The 22,530-nt window shown below is 43.0% G+C and overlaps 1 protein-coding gene across 1 annotated transcript in view; it reads right to left on the reverse strand.

The window, feature by feature from the left end:
- The window catches only part of LOC142831310 (connector enhancer of kinase suppressor of ras 2-like), a 212,766-nt gene that overhangs the window by 123,721 nt on the left and 66,515 nt on the right, over positions 1–22,530 (reverse strand). Inside the window, exon 5 of the mRNA XM_075941203.1 lies at positions 22,030–22,071. Within this exon, the coding sequence (XP_075797318.1) occupies positions 22,030–22,071 (42 nt within the window). The remainder of the gene's footprint in view (positions 1–22,029; positions 22,072–22,530) is intronic.

The raw sequence follows: 22,530 nt of genomic DNA on the forward strand, positions 1-22,530 counted from the left end.
CCAAAGGACTTTCCTTTACAGCTATCTCTGCCTAATCCATAACAAAGGAAGGAGAAAATCTGTCTGACTGGATATTTTCATTCTGCATAGTTGGATGGGTCCATAAATTCAGTAGTGATCAGTTGTTCAGATTCCATACAGACTGTTACAAGAGGCAGAATCAGATATTTTGACTGACTTGGCTAACTCTCCACTGAAGAGCCCCTCCACAAAGTTGTTTCCACAACTGCTGTTGTATCTGAATGAAACACTCTTTCATATATTTAACAATAGCAGAAAATCTGCCCAACAACTAAAAAGCAGAATTTCCCAACCGAAATAACCTCGAAGGTTATCCATAAACTGTAAGAATATGGTTATCCACCATCTCTTCCTTAAAAACCCAAACAATATTATTGAGCAGCTACTGCACAGGAGAAAAAAAACATGGTGTGATGAATTTATGGACCCATTTTTCTATCCATAACAAATTTTGCTGGTGAAACACATTTTCTAATTCTCACTTCAGAGAATGGGTCCATAAATGTATTAGTGATGGGATTTTTGTAGCATTAACCCTGCCATAAAATCTCAATTATTGGATGGGCTGACAGTGAGCTACAGCTTGTAGAACTGACCTGCTGAAGTCTGCTTCACCCAACGGAAGACCCTCATTCTTGTAGAATTCTGTGACCATATATAGCAGTGTTAAGATTGCCACCCTGCAAAACTGTTCAATTGTGAACTGGACCCTATGGCCCATGAGGCTGCTTTTGGCCCATGAGGCTGTAAGTTTGAATGGTGGAGATTACTCCTTAACTTTACATTCCTTGGAAATTCCCTCTTGCACTGCCAACTTCTGCCCTCCCCCAGGGTATAGCTTTATATAAGAGTACTGGGAAGTTTTCTGTCCCCTAACCTAGTTGTGTATTAGAACAAATACAACAGAAGTTTTACTGAAGGACTGTTCTCTAAAGTAGATCTTAATTGACAAACTATTTCTTTCAGATGAACTGGATAACAGCAAAAATCAGGGAGTGACATCTTCTGGGATTAGTGGTAGAAAGAAATTATTTCAGGAGTGGATGAGGGGTGTGTCTACAGTACCACCATTTCATTATGGTTGGGGGGAACCCACAATTCTGAGGAAGGACAGAGAGAGTGCGTCTACACTGCACTGTTATTTTGAGATAACTAGTGTTATTTTGAAATCACAATGCAAGCGTCTACACAGCCATTCTGTAATTTTGAAATAATTTCTAAATAATGGACAGCTTATTCCGAAATCTGTAAACATCATTCTATGAAGAATAATGCCTCTTCCAAAATAGCTATTTCAAAATAAGGCCTGTGTAGACACTCCACTGCTGCTATTTGGAAATAGCCCCACACCAGGGCCATTCTAAGTCATACCTTCCCAATGGATCCTGGGGCTCTAAATCAAGATAGCATTAGGGAAGCCTGCCTCAGTAATTTTAAGGCTTCCCTACAGTATAGATGTGCCATTTTGAAATACAATATTTCAAAATAACTATTCCAGAATAGCTTATTTCAAAACAATCGTGCAGTGTAGACATTCCCAGAGAGGGCTCCCAACTCTGACACTCTTCACATAGGTGTTATGTTGCTAGAAACCTTATTTACCAGGAAATGTACTGACCTTCTGGAAAAGGATTAGAAAGGAGAACCTGAGCATACACATAATAGCAGAAAAGATCCCATAGAGCTATGTTGTGAATGGAAGGAGGGAGTTGGCAAATGTCATTCCAGAGCCTTTAGCCATTCTGGGTATGTCTACATTACCCTCCTAGTTCGAACTAGGAGGGTAATGTATCCATACCGCACTTGCTAATGAAGCCCGGGATTTGAATTTCCCGGGCTTCATTAGCATAAGCGGGGAGCCGCCATTTTTAAATCCCTGCTGCTTCGAACCCCGTGTAGGGCTCGAACTAGGTTTCATTTTAGCCAGGACATTTTTTTTGTTGGTTTTTGGGGGGGGGGGAGGCGGGGAGAGGATTTGTCAGGTGGTTTTAGTTACAATCTGCACTTTAATTATGGATCATTTGGAAAAGTATCCCATACTTCATAGCTTGGGTCAGTATGGATATAATAACTTGTTGATCTACAAATTGCACCTTAATTGACTCTGAAAAAGAAACCTAGCCCTTGAAAGTCAGGATAATTAATCCAGCAGCATTTCAGTATTTTGCACCATAATTTTAAATGGTCACAATTGTAGATCTTTATTATTACTATGAAGATATTTATTACTATGTAGTCTGTACATATTTTACCAGTAGTAAACATAATAAGTTAGCATCATATACATTTTAAAGATCATGTAAGATCGTGTAAATAAACACAAATTAAGACACAACTGAATTACAGAAAGTGACTTATGCATGTTTTACTCTCTTCGGGTATGTCTACACTACCCCGCTAGTTCGAACTAGCGGGGTAATGTATGCATACCGCACTTGCTAATGAAGCCCGGGATTTGAATTTCCCGGGCTTCATTAGCATAAGCGGGGAGCCGCCATTTTTAAATCCCCGCTGCTTCGAACCCCGTGCAGCACGGCTACACGGGGCTCGAACTAGGTAGTTCGGACTAGGATGCCTATTCCGAACTACCGGTACACCTCGTTTCACGAGGAGTAACGGTAGTTCGGAATAGGAACCTAGTCCGAACTACCTAGTTCGAGCCCCGTGTAGCCGCGCTGCACGGGGTTCGAAGCAGCGGGGATTTAAAAATGGCGGCTCCCCGCTTATGCTAATGAAGCCCGGGAAATTCAAATCCCGGGCTTCATTAGCAAGTGCGGTATGCATACATTACCCTGCTAGTTCGAACTAGCGGGGTAGTGTAGACATACCCTATCTCTGAAAACCCGTGGAGATCAGGAGAGATCCCAAATGATTGCAAAAAGGCAAATGCAGTGCCCATCTTTAAAAAAGGGAAGAAGGACAATCCAGGGAACTACAGACCGGTCAGCCTCACCTCAGTCCTCAGAAAAATCATGGAGGAGACCCTCAAGGAATCCATCTTGAAGCACTTGGAAGTGGGGAAAGTGATCAGGAATAGTCAACATGCATTCACCAAGGGCAAGTCATGCCTAACCAATCCAATTAGCTTCTATGATGAGGTAATTACCTCTGTCGACATGGGAAAGACAATGGATGTGATATACCTTGACTTTATGGTCTGGATAAGAGCAAAAAGCAGGGAGCAAAGCTTTTGATATGGTCTCCAACAATATTTTTGCCAGCAAGTTAAGGAAATGTTTATTGGATAAATGGTCGGTAAGCTGGATAGAATGGATGGTAAAATGGATAGAAATCTGACTGGAAGGTGGGGCCCAATGGATAGTAATCAACGACTCAATGTCACGCTGGCCGTCGGTTTCCAGCGGAGTGCCCCAAGGATCAATTCTAGGACTGGTTTTGTTCAACATCTTTATTAATGACCTGGACGAGGGGATGGATTGCACCTCAGCAAGTTGGCAGATGACACTAAACTAGGGGGAGAGGTAGATAAATTGAAGGGCAGGGATATGGTCCAGAATGACTTAGACAAATTGGAAGATTGGGCCACAAGAAATCTGATGAGGTTCAACAAGGACAAGTGTAGAGTCCTGCACTTGGGATGGAAGAATCCCAAGCATTGTTACAGGCTGGGGACCAACTGGCTAAGTAGCAGTTCTGCAGAAAAGGACCTGTGGATTACAGTGGATGAGAAGCTGGATATGAGTCAACAGTGTGTCCTTGTAGCCAAGAAGGCTAATGGCATATTAGGTTGCATTACAAGGAGCATTGCCAGCAGATCTAGAGAAGTGATTATTTCCCTTTATTTGGCTCTGGTGAGGCCACATTTGGACTATTGTGTCTAGTTCTGCCCCCCTTCCTGCTCCTCCTCATTATACAAAGGATGTGGATGCATTGGAGAGGGTCCAGCGGAGGGCAACCAAAATGATTTGGGGTGTGGAGCACATAACCTATGAGGAGAGACTATGAGGCGAGACCTATGACAGAGGGATTTGGGTTTGTTTAGCCTGCTGAAGAGAAGAGTGAGGGGGGATTTGATAGCAGCCTTCAACTTCCTGAAGGGAGGTTCCAAAGAGGCTGGAGAAAGGCTGTTCACAGTAGTGACAGATGGCAGAACAAGGAGCAATGGTCTCAAATTACAATGAGTTGGATATTAGGAAAAACAATTTTACTAGGAGAGTCATGAAGTACTCGATTGGGTTATCTAGCGAGGTGGTGGAATCTCCATCCCTAGAGGTTTTTAAGTCTTGGCTTGACAAAGCCCTGGCTGGGTTGATTTAGTTGGGACTGGTCCTGCCTTGGACAGGGGGCTGGACTTGACCTCCTGAGGTCTCTTTCAGCTCTATGATTAAAGCCAGAGGTGTTAGGATTGAAGTAATCTCTGAATAACCCGTCAGCTAGGTTGTGATGAAACAGATGAACCTCTGCTAGTAGGTCTAGAATGGATCGTACTATTGGTAGAAGGGTCACAGACATGCCTGAGGTCTGAAAACCAGGGATGTCTGCACCAGAGCTGAATAATCAGAATCTCTGTAGTTTGTTGCCTTCATAGCAATCTGATGGTGCATGGGGAAAAGAGCAAATGCATGTAGCAGAGATTTTGTCCATCAGTTCCCTTGGTAGATGATCTCTCCTCCTGGCATAGCAACTACTTGTCTTGATATTGTAGCTGGGTGCACAGAGATCCCTTGTTGGTTTCCCAAAGGTCTGGCGGAAGCATCATATCGCCCTTGTCTATGCTTTTACAGCTGAGCTAATCCTGTGTGGCAGTTTCTGTTTAATATGCATGGCTTGAATTGACATTGTTTCTCTTTATCCACCTGAAGAAGGATATAGCTTCCACTTGTAATCAGCTGCTCTGTGTGCTTCCCCATCCCATCTGCTTACATATGCTATGGCAGTCATGCTGGCTATGAATAAAGTATGTGTCTTGTGTTTAAGGTAGAGAGTGCCTAAAGGGCTAGCCAAATCACCCACAGTACCAAAAGGTTTATGGTGCAGTGAGATTCTGTTCATAACCATTGAACTTTTATATGTAGAGATGTGTGATCTCCACAGCCTTAAGGTGGGGTCTCAGCAATTATGCCAGGTGGATACTATCTATGAAACTTGCCAGATATAACGATCACTTGAGGAACATTTTATTGTGGTGTGAAGTCTGCAAAAGTGTTACAGCTGAAATTGCAAATGTGAAGAGTCAGTACCACAGTGATCTGAGATGAAATCTCAGAGGCACTTGGAAGAGAGGAAAGTGATGAGGAATAGTCAGCATGGATTCACAAAGGGCAAGTCATGCCTGACCAATCTGATTAGCTTCTATGATGAGGTAACTGGCTCTCCTGCCTCTCTCTCTGTCTCTCTTTTTCTCTTCTTCTCCCCCTCCTGCCTCTCACTCGGGGGACCGTGGAGCCCAAACAACCGCGCTTGCTCCCCCGCGGCGGCCCGGCTGAGCAGCGCAGAAGTCAGCTGAGCATCATGGCGGGAGGTGAAGGGGGGTGCGAAGGGGGATGGGGAGGTGACGTACGTGGCCAGGCCCCGCCCCTTGGCCATATACATCACCGCCCCACCCCCTTTCCCCTCTCACCAGTGTTCTCACTGTTGTTGTAGTGTAATGGTTACAGCCAGCATTTCAGCATTACAGAGTCACAGACTTTGGGCTAGTATATATATTTTAGATTATGGTCCTTTAAAGATGGCTTATTTTTAAAAAAAGGATATTGAAAACTTAAAATTTAATGTTTTAGATTAATACTTTTTAGTGATTCTACTTCTATTGCAATAACTCCTTCTTATAATAGGCACTGTACAGAATAGGATGACACAGTTCCTGACTCAAAAGTCTGCAGTAAAAAACCCTGATTCCTGCAAGTGTACATCATGAGATGAGGGTCAAAAAGGGAAAATGGCACAGTAAAGGTGTGGTAGGAGAGAGATATAATGAAATATCAGTTCAATTAAAAATCAGTTTTCATACACATATAAACACTATTCTCACTGTTGTTGTAGTGTAATGGTTACTATATCCAGGCCCGCTGACAGCAATTCCAGACCCCAGGAATGACACAGTCTGCCTGACATTTTGGTGGGGCTGTATATGTCCTGTTGGCGTCAGGCGAACTGCTGTTGGTTGCACTGCTGACATGTTCCCAGCCAGTGAGCAATAAATTGTATGTGCACCAAAGTATGTAGAGATGTGCACCACACATCTGTTGTATGCATTTTTTGAAAAGTTACCACAAAGATAATTGTCTAACCAGGACAGGTTAGGTATTTTAGAACACACTACTGAAGGAATTAAATTTACAGTGTAAGAGAAATAAAAATATGAAACGTATAGACAAGTCAAAACATTAAAATAACACATTTCAAAAGGATAAAATTACATAAAATATGTGTGCATTGCTGGAAGCACCAAGAAATAACAACAGCAATATTACATGTATGTGCTGGGAGGTGTGTGTGAAAGGGTATGTCTACACTACTGCACTAATTCAAACTAACTTAATTCGAATTAGTTAATTCGAACTAAGCTAATTTGAACTAGTGCATCTAGACCTAAAAACTAGTTCGAATTAGCATTTTGCTAATTCGAACTAGCATGTCCACATTGAGTGGACCCTGAACCGAGATTAAGGCTGGCCGGAAGCAGTGCCGGCAGGGCATCAGATTAGGACTTAGAGCGTGGAGCTGCTGTCTCAGGCTAGCCAAGGGCTTTGGTTAAAGGCCCCCACCCTGGACAGACAGTTCTCAGGGGTTCCCCGCTCGCTTGTCTAACTTGATGAGGGACAGCAAAGCAGTTCTGGCTTGGAGTGCCCTCAATGCCCACACTCGGCACATCACAGCACTCGGCCATCAGCCCGGCTGCACTTGCCGCAGGCTGCCATCCGGGGGGAGGTCAATCGGGGGGCTGCAGGAGAGCTTCCACCCCGAGGAGCCCACAGAGCCATCCCAGTCCTCCCCATTGGGGGCTCGTCCCCCATTCCTCCCTCACCTCCTTCCACTTACCTCTCCCTAGCCCCCCTTCCTGATGTACAAAATAAAGGACATGTGTGTTCAAAAATAGAAACTCTCTTTATTGAACAAAACTCAGGGAGACTGGGAAAAGGAGGTGGGAGAGGGGAAGAGAGAGGCTGGGAGAGGGGAGGGCAACTAAAATGATCAGGGGTTTGGAACAGGTCCCATATGAAGAGAGGCTAAAGAGACTGGGACTTCTCAGCTTAGAAAAGAGGAGACTGAGGGGGGATATGATAGAGATCTATAAAAGCATGAGTGGTGTGAAGAGGGTGCATAAAGAAAAGTTCTTCATTAGTTCCCATAATAGAAGGACTAGAGGACACCAAATGAAATGAATGGGTAGCAGGCTTCAAACTAATAACAAAAAGTTGTTCTTCACAAAGCAAATAGTCAACCTGTGGAACTCCGTGCTGCAGGAGGCTGTGAAGGCTAGAACTAGAACAGAGTTTAAAGAGAAGTTAGATAAATTCATGGAGGCTGGGTTCATGGAGTGGTATTAGCCAGGGGGTAGAAATGGTGTCCCCTGGCCTCTGTTTTGGAAGGCTGGAGATGGATGGCACGAGACAAATGGCTTGGTCATTGTCTTCGGTCCATCCCCTCTGGAGTAGCTGGTGTTGGCCGCTGTCGGCAGACAGGCTACTGGGCTAGATGGACCTTTGGTCTGACCCAGTACGGCCGTTCTAAGCTCAGGGCTCAGGGTCGGGGGTCTCACTGGACCACCTTGATTTTCATGCAAACCTGCTTCTCGGTGGCCAGGCTGGCAGCTATCCTGCCCTAGATAGCCACTTTCCTGAGCCTAGTGCGGAGATCGTGGATGAGGTCCACGATCTCCGCACTAGACCAGGCGGGTGTCCGCCTCTTGCGGGCCCGGGCAGGCTCCTGTGAGCCGCCAGCCTGGTCCCGGGAAGAGGCGGAGGGCTGGGTGGCAGCGGGTGGCTGGTTCGGGCTGTGCCAGGTGCAGGGTCTGCTGGCTGGGTGCTGGCAGGCTTGCACCTAGCACAGGCACCATAGTCAGCCCGTGCCCCTTTAAGGGCTCCAGGGCCGGGAGGCAGGCAGAAGAGTTTCCCTGGTGTTGGCCAGAGTGGCCACCAGGGAAAGCTGGGGGGGGCTAGCCTCCCACTAGTTCGAATTAAGTGGCTACACACCCCTTAATTCGAACTAGTTAATTCGAACTAGGCGTTAGTCCTCGTAGAATGAGGTTTACCTAGTTCGAATTAAGCGCTCCGCTAGTTCCAATTAAGTTCGAACTAGCGGTTTGTATATGTAGCGCCTATTAAAATTAATTCGAACTAACACCTGTTAGTTTGAATTAACTTTGTAGTGTAGACATACCCAAAGAGACTGTGTGAGAGAGACACACAGATAGACGGAACAGTGTGTGTGTGAGAGAGACAGACAGGACAGAGAGAGTGGGGGAGAGACTATGAGCTGGCTGCTGGTGAAATCAAGGAAGGCAAGCAGGCAGGCAGGCAGGCACTGGCGTAGCTTGCCTTAGACTGCACGCAGCAAGCTCCATTTGACTTGAGTCCTCCTGAATGATAGGGTCTATACCTTCTCTCCTTGGAAGAGATGGGGTATAGAAGCAGGGGGACACTTTGACAGCAGCACCACCCTCTGCACAGAAAGGATGAGGGTGCCTGGAGTAGCTGCTGTGGCCTGACCCAACTCCCAGGCTGCAGGCCTTATACAGGGCCTGAGCAACACTAGGGCTGCAAGGAGGCAGCCAAGGTAGGAGAAGATAGCAAGTCCACACATCCTTGCCAATGATGAAGCAGGGGCTACATGACGACTGGCAATGGGTCACAGAGACAAAGTGGTTATAGGGGGTTGGGTGCCCTGGGAGAGGAGGACCCCAGATTATGGGTGTACTGTCCTGGGGCAGTACCACAGGGGAAGTGGCATCATGAACTGGAAAGATAACGGGGCCTGAAGTAGAGCAGAAGAAGACAGATAACTGGGGGTGAGACACCAGCAAACAGGGGATGCTCCAGGGCTGAAAGAGCTAATTCCCAGATAGACCAATAGGAGTGACACAGTGATGAGTCTTGACCTGTAACAAGTACTAAGAAGGGGCTTTGCCTTGATTGTCTCTAGAGGTTTGTAGTCTGATGTCATTATTACTAGCTAATCATGGGTGAACCAATGGAATCAACCCACTCCAAACCCCACAGCCAGAAGCCATTTTTCTATTTGGGCATACCCCTGTTCATTCTGTGACAGAGCTCTGACTACTGCAATACGCTACCCCCTGCTCTTGCAGAAGAGCTACATTGAAGGTTTTCTCTGATGCACCACACTGGAATGTCAGTGGCTTCCCTGGCTGGTAATACTTCAGAACAATGGCATCCATTAGCATTTGCTTTAGCGTGTCAAATGTTTGCAGCTGGGGATCTGACTAGACCCTCTTAACAACTGGCCTTTTGAGTGGACAAATGAATTCCACTTCTGCATCCGGGTGTTACAGAACTTTGACAGAAAATAATACCAGTCCTGTGAAGGACTGTACCACTTTCGCATCCACTGGAGTTGGCATGTCTCTGACTGCTTTTGTCTTTTTGGGATCTGGTTGTAGTTCCACAGCTGTGAGAAGTCCAATGTACAGTCACCTCACAGTGATTGAATTTTCTGGGTTAAGTTTCACGTTCCTGTCCCTGCATTGCTGTAGAAGACCTTTAAGTTTTCAATTGTAGTTTCACTTGGCTTCTGTACCACTGCTCCCTTCACCTACAAAAATAATATCATCTGTAATTATTTTATTCCCTTGCAGCCCTTGGGTGAGTCTACTTTGGAACAGCTCCTACGCTGGATTTATGCCCACTGGCAAGTGCAACCATGTGTAGCAACCAAATGGTGTTACAAAGATTGCCAGCATGCTGGACTCTCTCTCCAGGGTTATGTGCCAAAACCCATTTTTCATATCACAGGCTGCAAAAAGTCTTACTTTGGCAAGTTCTTTCAAGATGTGTTTAACAGTGGGAAGTGCAAAGTGGCATCTTTTCAATGCCTGGTTCAGTGGCTTTGGGGCTATGCAAGTGCACAATTTGCCCGGTGGCTTCTTTATCATTATTGTGCTACTTACCCATGTTGTACAAGTGCTTTGTCACCCCTTAAGTGCTGGATTGCACAGTGCCACTGGAATTTTCCTTCATGGCAAGCACACAGATTGTACTGTGAAGTCTACTTCCAGGTGCAGTTTTCCCTTGTGACAATGGCCAACTTATTTCTCTTGTGACAATGGCCAACATTGTCTGTGGGAACTCCCTCTTTTGCTTCTTGCACAGCAACTAGAAAATTCTGATGCTGCACCTTCATGAAATCTTAGACTGCAATGACCACATTTCCCAAGTAGGTTCTGCAACGCTTACCACCCACCAACCCAAATTTCAATTGGTACTTACTGTTTTTTATTTCAATGCTGTGCATGGCTCTATGTAGTTAGTTGTTTCCAGACTAACTTCACTCATTCCCTGTTCCCTTGTTGTCCCCTCAAGAATAACCCATTCAGGGCATATGACCCAAGCTTCATTGATCATGACTGTGCGGGGCAGAGTGGCTGCCCATTGATGCAGAGGGTGGGCAAAGTCTGACCCCACTCTCTCACTGGACTGGAAATCAGGAGGCATGGCTAGGACTATCAAAAGCCAGCCCAGGAGCTCAGTCAGGCCCCAGCCATCAGAGGAAGCAGACGCCTGCCCAGTGCTCCCAGGCTGGGAGCCTGAGGACTGGCCCAGATCCCCACGCCTACCAAAGGCTGAGGACTGGCCTGGACTAGCAGACCTGCCAGAGACCCAGGTACCCACGAAGAGGGGAAATAGAAGTAGCCCAGTGATAGCCGACCACAGTTTGACTGAACCAGAGCTGGGATCAGTGTGTTGCAGTCTGGATCCCTGCTGACCCCGTAGCAGACCACTTTGCCGCTGTTAGGGCCCTGAGTTGGGACACATTGGATAGGTGGGCCCATGTCCCCCCTGCCACCCAATCCTTGAGCAGCAGTCTCCCCCCTCAGCCACTTCAGGCCAACTGTCTGTGTATCCTGGATCTCCGCCCAAGCAAGGAGACCTGGCTGTTTGCTTTGCTGCCCCACCCAGAACCAGGGCCCAGGCTATTGAACTCTGAAACTGTTTGCTTTGCTGCTCCACACTAAACGAGGGCCTGGGCTCCTGATGTCTGGAACTGTTTATTTGCCATCCTGGGCTACTGAACCTTGGGACTGTTTGTTTGCTGCCCTGTCCTGAACCAGGGCCTGGGCTACTGAACCTTGGGACTGTTTGTTTGCTGCCCTGTCCTGAACCAGGGCCTGGGCTACTGAACCTTGGGACTGTTTGTTTGCTGCCCTGTCCTGAACTAAAACCTGTACTTCTGTAACTGTTTGTTTGCTGTCCCACCCAGGGCTTGGGGCATTCTTTTGCTGGGACTGTTTGGTTGTCTTACTGCCTCACCCTGAACCAGGGCCTGGGCCATTGACTGTCAGTTTATTGTCCTGCCCTGAATCAAGGCCTGGGCCCCAACTATATTGAGCATTTGTTTACTGCCCTGCCCTGCATCCAGCCTTGTGACTGTTTGTCATATTGCCTGCCCTGTCCCAGGGACCAGGCCTCTCATTATATAGATTGGCTTATGGACTGCTGACCTGCCCTGACCATAGGCTCGAGACCCAGAACCCCAGTGACTACGGGGTCATAGGCAGAGTGGCTGCCCACCGACCTGGATGGGAAAGATCCCCTCTGTGAGCCCCAATGGGCTACAATGATATACCATCCTCCACATAGCTTTATTTTTGACAAACACAGTTACACACACAGTACTGAATCATGTGTCATAACAATGACACTCCACTTGAACTTCATTCACCAAACCATATGAGATTTATGTGACCCTCTGCATCCTGCAATGCCTGATGGTCATGACACTTCACATTAATTCCACTATGTAATCCATGAGCCTTGACTGATTGACACACCATGTCATCTGTCCTCAATACCATGATGCTCCTCACACATACTTCACCAAAAATGTTCAGCCTCATTTACCTCAAATTGGGACACATCGCTTGGGCCAGTTATCCCCACACAATTCTGGTGCACAATGCCTTCTTCAGTGATACACTTCCTAAACCCCATCTGCTCATTTTGCCCCATGGCCTGGTGTGTCCCCATGCCATCAGTCTCCTTTATGCCATGATGAATCACCATCCCCATTATGTTCCCCTCTGATATACCAACACAGTCCCTATGATGCACTCCCATGGCTGCCTGCCCAATTTATCACATGATGAACATCCCTTTTATATCCTGCAATGCATCTACCAAGCAATAGTCCACCAACCCCATATCACTCATAATCCCATGATTCTCCCCATACTTCTGTGCACAGTCTACAGCATAATCCTTGTCCAGCTATCATGAGAGTTAGTTTGCCCTTCCCAAGTGGTGACAAAGGAGTCAATGCATCCTTCCCAGGGGAGGGATGGTTGAGCTCCCTTTGAGAGATTCCTTCCCATCCCAGTGGACTACTCAGTGCAATCTCCTCTTTAGAAAAAGTCAATCACAGCCCTGCTTTTGAATTATCACATTACATCTTAATTTCCAGGTGGAGTGGTTTATTTCTGGTTATGTTACTGTGTCATTATTATTAGGTTTGTAATGAAAAGCTAGCTTCACAGTTAATTTAGGTGAGACTAGTGTCTTTACTCTGGTACAATATCATTCAGATTTAGGTCAGGCAAATGAAGAGTATCAAAACACTTTGTTGCGGCAGAGAATTGAGATAATTATTTAGCACGACTTTCACTAAGAACAGGGCAAACTTGAGCATTATCATTTAAAAAGGAATACAAAAATGTAGGCACTGGTTGGGGGGGGGGAGCATTTAACCATGTGCTCATTCCCCAGAGTCCAACAGAAGGGCAATGCTCACTAAAATTAATATTTGCACTTCAGCTCCTCTATGTATAACTATTCACCTGGAACAGATTATTAGAATTATGTACCATGTTCCTGTCTTATTTCTGAACAAAGTAATAAGCATGAATATTATAATTTGGTTTCATTTCATGGCTCATTCTTGCCACGCTGCTTGACTCATTCTTAGGACATATGCCTTTGCTTTTTTTTTTTTTTTTTTTTTTTTTTAAAGAAAGCTAGCTTAAAGGGAAAAAAATCTTATTTAATTAAAAACCTCTAAGCACACTTTATGGAAGTGTTCTGTAGAACTTCACTGAGATCAGAACAATTGGGGTTCATAGAAATTTAATATGAAATTACTTTTTAAAACCCATTGAATTTAACACGAGAATACATCTTTTCTATAAGAGATTTTAAACCTCCCTATAGAATTTAAATAAGAATTATCGCTCTACTATAGAGAATGTTATAAGTACATTTTTCCATGTTTTAAAAAAGTGTTACATGATACTAAATCTTATAGGAATTTTCCATACTGCATATCCAGCTATTTATACACTCAATACTTTTACAAGGAGCTATATACAGCAGGGGTATGGACATCTGCAGGCTAATAATTTACTCAAGAATGGACATTGTTCATAACTCTTAAATGTTTGTAACTCTGAACAAAATCTGATGGCTCATCTTTTAAAAATTTGCAGCTGAGCACTGAGTTAATACAGCATTAAAACTTTACCATGGAGAAGAAAAATGCTCTTTTCACTTTTTTTTGTAGTTTACGTTTGACATGGCACTGTACAGTTTTTTGTTTGTTTGTTTGTTTGTTTGTTTGTTTGTTTGTTTTTGGTCTTTGCTGCTGCCTGATTGCATACTTCTGACTACAAATGCAATATGTAGTTCACTGGTCAGTTCGTAATTCCGATGTTTGTAACTCTGAGGCTCTACTATACACCATTCTATAACCTGTGAACTATAATAATTATTTGCAAAAATGATTTACCAAAGTTAAGGTTGCCCAGTGCTGCCTTGTGTCCTTCCAGAATTTCAAGTGAACTTATACATAAGCCTCTGAAATCAGGAACCTTACAGTTAATGACAAAAATGTAAACTTCTGAAAATCAGAAAATACAAAGTTAAAGTACACATCAGTCTCACAAGGTAAACCTAACTCTGCCCTCTGGAGCTTGAAATAACCACTGAGAACAGTTCAGTAAGGGTGGCACCATATTTAGAAGACACAAGGCACAACTAAGAGAATGTGCCATTATTTGTACTATTTTGTTTTCCACAGATTTGAATTCCAGCATGTATCTTTAAGCACTCTAATTGTCATTGATGGTATTAGGTGCAGCTATACTGAATAATATAGTTACTAGCTGGAGCAGGTTGGCAGAACTGTCATTATGATATGAGGAGATATGTTTGTATACCTTAAAAGATCAAATATGCCTCATTTCAGCACTGAGTTCTGTATTTTGTGAAAGCAGAAGATTATATGTTTTCTTGCCAACAGGGTTTGTCCGCTTTAATTTAACTATTATGGATAGCAGTAGTAGTGAAGATACAGCAGAGGCTAACAATCTAAAGTTCCCATCAGGCTTGCACTGAGTGGCCAGCCAAGGCTGAAGTCTGTGTTACCATATCTCCACTCCTGTTGTTGCCCATGCTAGCTAGATTAAAGCTAGTATGTGTATGGCTATACATACAGGTGTACATGTATGCCTACACATGCTACAATTACTCCATTTCTGGTGTAAATGTACCTGTGAGTTGTAAACATAGTTCAAACCTGTATGTTGCCACCCTTACTGAACCATTCTCAGTGGTTATGTAGCGGCTGTATGTGAGGTAGTCAAAGGCTGGGCCTAACCACTGGGTGCTTGGGAATTGTTGAAACTGAGTTAGTGGGTGTGAATGGTATTTTTACTGTCTTTATTATGTACTTGCCACTTAGTTGTTGTTTAGTTTCATATGCTCACATCAAGAAAAGGCATTCCCCACTGGTATTCTTTGCCCAAACATACCTGCAGTTGTATTATGTTGCCTGGAGTCATTTGGCTCCTCCTTGATAGGATAGGGTCCTCCCTCTCCCTGTCAGATTTGAATCCTCCAAATTTCTCACCTCCCTTCACAGTAAGTTCAGTGTCAATATATGCTCTCTACTAGCTTACAAATTCTGTCTTGGCCCCACACATTGTTCCTTCCCTTTGGCTCATAAGCCTCCCTCCTTCCCTCTCACCTGAGTCACATTCTGTCATAACACCCACACCAGTTATACTGGCCAAAATGGGCTTCTATCACATGCTCTTCCACTTACAGGTTCTATTCTGTCCCCTCGTGCTGTCCTTTCCTGGTAATAGCCAAGTGGTTCAATACAGAATAAATAGACAAGAAGAACAATAAGTCTATGCTCACACTGCACTATAAGCTCAGAGTTTGAATTCAGACTAGCCCCACTTTCATCTACAAACAAATTGTGTTGAGCCAGGGTTTCAGAACCCCATGGTGGTGGGGGGTCCAAGTCTGAGACAAGCCAGAACCCACAGTTCAAGCCCGATTGTGTTGCAGTGTAGGCACTGCCCCATAACTTGAGCTATGGTAATACACGGGTGTGCAACATCCTCAGCTAGGATTCTAGATGTTACAGAGACAGACACCCCACTATCAAGCAAACTTGCTAAGAACCACCTCCTATAACTGATGATAAATTGGGGTGTCCCCACTCATCCTAGGTAATCCCAGATTTGTGGAAAGAGGCTCACTATCTGTTGGGGAAAGGAGGAAATGGTTCTAGCCATTGGACCGCTCCCCATCCCTGAGGTCAGTTCCTGCAGCCTCCGAAACCTCCTTCTCCAGTTCCTCATTACACCTTTGTACTTCACAAAGAGACTCTGTGGCTGCTCACAGCCCCCTCCTCACCCTTGGTCACAACCTCTGTGAGATACACAAGGGTTCCTGCACTACCCTCAGAATTGGGTTCCTGATCACTTTCAACCTTGAATGCTTTCACCTTATCCACTGGTTTGTCACAGACAACCCCTTAGGGGTGATCCCCAGGGTGCTGACAAGGCCACTCCCACCTCCTTTTTGCTCTCTGGGGCTTCTTGTTGCCCTGTCCTGCTGGGCCAGCACCCTGGTCTCCCTCAGCCAAGGGCACAGAGCTGAGAATAAGGGCCTCCCCTCCCCCGAGAAGCAATGTAGATACTGAATCTCTTCAGGTTCAAGGAAAATGCAGTTTGGGGCCCAGCTTCATGGGATACCATTCCTCAAATGGGATCAGAACCCCAAATGAATTATTTAAGTAAGTCCCCTTTGGCAATGAAAGAGGGAATGTACATACGGATTGCTCCCTCAGGTAATAATTATTTACATTGGGTTTGATAGAAAATAAAAGTGATTTTATTAAGTACAAGCAATAGGATTTAAGTGGTAATAAGTAAGAACAGGCAGAGCAAAGTAGATTACAAACTGAAAATAACAGAAAACGCTTAGCTACTGCTACACTAAAACTTCAGTACAAAGTTATTACAAACTTACTACAAACTCACCCTAAAACTTTCTTTCCCCACCAAGCCTTCCAAACCAGAGAGCTCTCTTTTTCCCTGGTAATGAAGCGTGGGATATTTAAATCCCTGCTTCATTAGCAATTTTGACGTGCCTAATCTACAACTTTCTGTTGACAGAGAGGTGTAGTCTAGATACAGCGGAAGATTGATAGGTTACATGAGGCAATTTTTCCAAAGCACCTTTCAGTTGTGCATATTTGTGTCCATAACTCCACTATATGGGGGCTCACAGCCTCCTCCTTACCCTTGGTCACACCCTCTGCGAGATACATAGGGGTTCCTGGTCCCACACTGGACCATGAACAAAGGCTACGGCGACCATGTTTTAGGATGCTGGTAGGAAGTCTGTGATATGGGTGGCTGGACTAAGGCCCACATCATGCAGTGTAGATGTCGGACCTTCTAGGAACCAAGGATCAACAATTCATAACCTGGATTTACAAATAAGTGTAGATGCTCTACCCTACTTGCCCTGGGCTTACCTTACAGTGTAGACATATCCTAGGAGGCTGTGCCACTGTCTGTGTTGTGTTCCACAGATTTGCATTCTAGCATTTATCTCAGGTGATTCTGGGGGCATGGGAGAACACCATGTATCTTAGGAACACCATGCTCAAACAACCCCAAATTTGGATCACTAATCTTACTCTATACCCTCTAGAATGCACTGCAATTTCCAGGACAACATAAGAAAGCACATTAATTTAGAATACTCAGAAACTCTTATATCGGGTACAAGCCACTTCTAGAAGACAAAATAATGGATTTAAACATGAGTGAGCAAATGCTAAACAAGAAAAATAAAATTTCTTGTAAATTAGGCCTAGGTGGTGGAAATGCAGCAGACATTATATAACCTATTTAAACACAGACTATGGGCTTCTCTGCATTTTTTTTCTATTTGCTCAAGCATCCATCTGAGGAGAGACAAAAGCAGCAAGAGCAATAATTTCTTCTGAGTAAGTATATTTGGAAGACACCTGCAGCTAGAATTGCAAATTGCAGGCAAAGAGAAACATATTTCAACCCTAGAAGATTTTAAAATTCCCTCTTCAGAAACGGGCTTGCAACAGTAAGCTCATTTCTAAGAAGTCTTTGCAAATTTCTGTTTCTAACTGCACATTAATGTTTTACTACATATTTAAATTCTGGCTGAAAGCAGCATATGTGAAAGAGGTTAAAAAAATCAGGCCCTTTGGTAGACCATGTTAAAAAATATCAGAACCTGTAAATCCTCTGAAAATGTCCCCTAACACATAGATGCAACTCTATCTCTGTGCCAGTACAATTTCTCTTTCCCTATATCTTGAGGAAAGACAGCACATGCATCCTTGCCTCCAATGCTCAAAGCATCATGTATCTTTAAAGGAGATGTACCCTCTTTAATCAGCAGACTTCCACACTGGTTGTGTAGCTCTTTCCTCAACCCCCTTCAGCCATTAAACTTGTTTGGATAGAATCTTTGGGGCATTCTAGCTGCCCACAGGCATGGTAACTGCAGGTAGAGAGCCAGTTTTGACAGACTATCTGCTGTACCTCCATGACATCATATTTAAATCTCCCATGCTCAGAAAACTTAGTTTGTGTTATCCTGCAGTGCAGTGTGAAACTTCTAAATGGATTTAATAGCAAAAATGAAGTATTGCTAATTAGTTCCAGGATCAAACTTTTTGAAACATTTAAAGGTTTGGATTTGATTTTCTTCAAAGAACAGGAAATGGTTCAGTCTGTTTCTTATCTACTCCTAACTAATCCAGCCAGTCCTAATTAATTTTAATTTGTTTCTATGTATACTTTTGCATGAAAAAGCATAAAATTAATGAGAAAAATTACATTTTCAAGCTAAGGTCATTATGTTATATAAAAATGTCCTGAGAGCAACCATTACCAAAAATGTTATATAAATGCTATTACCTTGTTATTTGCTAGACAGTTTTAAAAAAAATCAAGTTAACACTGTTGATTATCTCCAACCCTTTAAAATAGAAAATTTAAAATAGAACATTTAAACCATTCGACATGACTGGAAAGGAAAAAAAGGAGGCCAGACTATGTGTGACGATTAGAGAGAAAAGGACCAGGAAGAATTCCAGTCAGACAGAAATTTCCAATCCTTATTATGTCCTCAGTGTGGAAACTGCAGAAGATATCTCTGATGATCCAGCTCTTTGGAATAGAGAGACATGCAATACGCACCTGTGGATGACTAGTCAATCCAACCTATAAGAAAAAATCAATCATGTCCACAAAGAAATATAGACAAGATTTGTTGGAGATTCTATATCAAGAAGAAAGGGAAAACATTTTGCAAAAGTTGCAGACAACAGAACAATGTGCTGTCTTCCTGGAGCCAAGGCATAAGGCATGACTAAGACTGGACAGTTTTTTAAAGGTGGGCGGTGTGGGGGGAAGACAAGAATCTGCTGGTGATGGTGAATAGGGATACTGCTTCACAGGATATCTCACAGATTATAGATGAGTTCAGGGAACTTGGAAAGGTGCTGAAGGAGAACACTCAAGTGACCTTCCTCGAGATAATTGCTGTCCTGTGAGTGAAAGAAGACAGAAAATTCTGAAAGTGAACATTTGGTGAGGTAACCAGTGTTATGTGGAGGATTTTGGTTTTGTGAAACATTAGTCCACCTTCTGTGGGAACAGAAAAGCTTGAATGGTTTCCATCTCTGTAGCAAGTAATCCAATCTTCATGGAGAAAAGCAAGGTAGACTAGTTAGAAAGACATAAAGTTAACAACAAAAGGGGAAGAATGAAAAAAGAGTGGGCAAAATAGAAAGGGAATAGCATTCTATACCAAAAATGGCATTTCCTGTTTCCAAATTCCTGACAACTTGGAAACAGATGATGTTGAATGCTTATGGAACGATGTTTTGACAGATACAGAACAAGATGGAGCGTTAGTTGATGTCTGCTACACAGCACTAAATCATACAAGAGAATAAGCACCTACCTAGTATGTAGATTAAAAAAATATAAATTTCCTAACTCAAAAAGTGTTGTATCCCACTAAGAGGAATTTTATACTAGATCTGATCTTGACAGATAAAGAGGACACAAAACTAAAAATTAGTGGCAGCTTAGGTACCAGTGATTTGATTTCTCCTGTATCGTGCTAACAGAATATAGTCAAAACCATGATATATATGGTTGGTGCTTTAAAATGACCAATTTCACAAAGCTGAAAATAATTCTAAGCTAATCAATTGACAGAAGGGATATTACAAAAATGTGAATGACAATTGGGAATTTTCTCAGAACATGTTACTAGAGGCCTAAACGGACAAGATCCAATAACTGAGAAAGAAAGACAAACTGGTTAAAAAAACAAAACAAAACCTGGCTAACAGGGGAAGTGAAAGAAGCTAATTTTTTTTAATGGAAGAAAGAAGTTGATGGTAATTAATATAAATCAGAAGCTAGGAATAGTAGAAAGTTGACAATGGAAGCAAAATGACCCAAAGAGAAATCTATGGCCAGCAGAGTTAAGAACCATGGGAATGCTACTGTTTCATTACTAAATGAAATCATAGAACTGTCAGTAATAATGCAGAAAACAAAGAAAGTGTTCAGTAAATATTTCTGTTCTGTAATTGAGAAAAGTCAGATGATACGTTCATATATATTAAGGATGGAATACTTTCCTTTTCAACAGTTGCTAAAGAGGATGATTCACAGCACTCACTGATGAGAGACATTTTAAAATCAGTAGATCTAAATATCTTGCATCTGAGAATGTTAAAAGAACTACCCACAAAATGATGTGGACAATCAGTGCTGCTTTTCAATAAGTTTTGGAACACTGGGGAAGTTCTAGAGGACTGGGGAAAAAACCTAATTTGTGCCAATATTTAAAAAGTAAAAGTGGAAGAAGCTATATAATTATCAGCCTGACGCAGGTCCCAGGCAAAAATATGTGAATGACAGTTACAGGGCTCAATAAGGAATGAAAAGAAGATAATATTATCAATGTCAATCAACACAGATTTATGGAAAACAGGCCTTGTCATATTGATTTTTTTTCATAAGGGTACAAATTTAGCTGATAAATTTAATACTGTTGATATTATAAACTTAGACTTTTGTAAGGCATTTGATTTGTTAGCATGATATTTTGATGAAGAAAACAAAATGACACAAAGGTAAGAGTGACTCATTAAATTGAGTAACTAGCAGCTGACTATTAAATCTCCAAATGTAACTGTTAATAGCAAATCATCATTGACTGTTTCTAGTAGGTACCACAGGGATCAGTTCTTGTCCCTATTTGATAAAATTTGTATCAATTATCTGGAAAAAAAATTAAATCGTTACTGATAAAAGGCTTGATGGAGTGGTAAATACTAAAGATGACAGGTCACTGTTACAGAGCGATCTGGATGCGGGGTGCAAACAAACAATACACATTTTAATGCTCAAATGTAACATCATATTTCTTGAAACAAAAAATGACAGCCATATTATTGGCAAGGGCAGTCTACACTGGGAAATAGTGCCAGAAAAGGATTTCAGGATCCACATGAATCATCAGCTGAACATGAGCTGTGGCCACAAAAACTAATTTTATCCTTACGTGCATAAATAAAGGAATATCAAGTAGAGGGAGAGAGGTTAGATTACCACTGTACTTGGCACAGATGAAATGCTACTGGAATACTGTGTCCACAGTTTTAGTGCCCACAATTCAAGAAATATGTTGATAAATTGGAAATTCGCAGACTTTTGATGGTAGTGATGATCCCTTCTGACTGTAGTTTGACCTCCTGCACATTGCAGGCCACTGAACCTTGTCTGACAACTCCTGTAAATAGACCCTTAACCTCTGGTTAAGTAAGTGAAGACCTCACATCATGACTTAAAGACATTTAAATCTTCAAGTAACCCCTGGCTCATGCTGCAGAAAAAGGTGAAAAATATAGTTCAAACAAGCGTCACAAGAATAATTAGCAAGTGATGGAAAGCACATCTTTCAGTGATAGTTTTAAAGAGTTCAATCTGTCTAGTTTAACAAAAAGAAGATGAAGGGGTGAGATGGACACTCTCTGTAAGGATCTATTTGTGGGATATAAATTTGATAATAGAGGGCTCTTCAATCTAACAGACAAAAGTATAACAAGCTCCAAAGTCTGCAAGCAGAAGCTAGACAAATGCAGACAAGAATTAAGGTGCACATTTTAACAGTGAAGGTAACTACTGAAACAAATTTACCAAGGGTTGTGGAGGATTTTCCATTGATAGAAATTTTAAATCAGTATTGAATGTTTTTCTGAAAGATACAGTCTAGTTCAGGGAAGTCCTATGGCCTGGGTTATACAGGACATCAGATTAGATCATTATAATGATTCATTTCAGTATACAGCTAGAAATCACTTAGCTCCTAGTGACTAAGTATCATACGTTGCTATTTGCCACTGCCAAATTCTAAGGAAACTGATTTTCCTACACTAGATAAAATATGTACTGTAAGTCTTGAAAATGAAGACGTATGCAGCAGGAACATTAGGATTACTTACCACATGAAGAATTTTATTTTCTGTTTCATATACCGTGCAATCCTATAGTAAAGAAAAAAAGAACAGTGTGAGATTTAAAATCTTAGCCCTCCACAGATGACACTATTTTTTTTTTAAAAAAAGGAAAAAAACAATACTTTACATCGTTAGAATATGTCTCTTTCATTCACACACATGTATATAGTGAAGCCATTTCTCCAGGTTTTATGTGAATGTCTAAAGGTTATTCTATATAGACAATTCTCAGGGGTGCCCCGCTTGCAAAGCAGTCCTGGCTTGGATTGCTCGAAGTACCCACACTGGGCACATCACAGCACTCAGCCATCAGCCCGGCTGCACTTGCCGCAGGCTGCCATCTAGGGAGAGGAGGCAATTGGGGGGCTGCAGGACAGCTTCCACCCCCAGAAGCCCGCAGAGCCAGCCCAGTCCTCCCCATCGGGGGCGCGTACCCCATTCCTCCCTCACCTCCTTCCACTTACCCTTCCCTAGCCCCTTTTCTTG

The sequence above is a fragment of the Pelodiscus sinensis genome, chromosome 13, assembly GCF_049634645.1.
Source record: "Pelodiscus sinensis isolate JC-2024 chromosome 13, ASM4963464v1, whole genome shotgun sequence".
Taxonomy (NCBI): Eukaryota; Metazoa; Chordata; order Testudines; family Trionychidae; genus Pelodiscus; species Pelodiscus sinensis.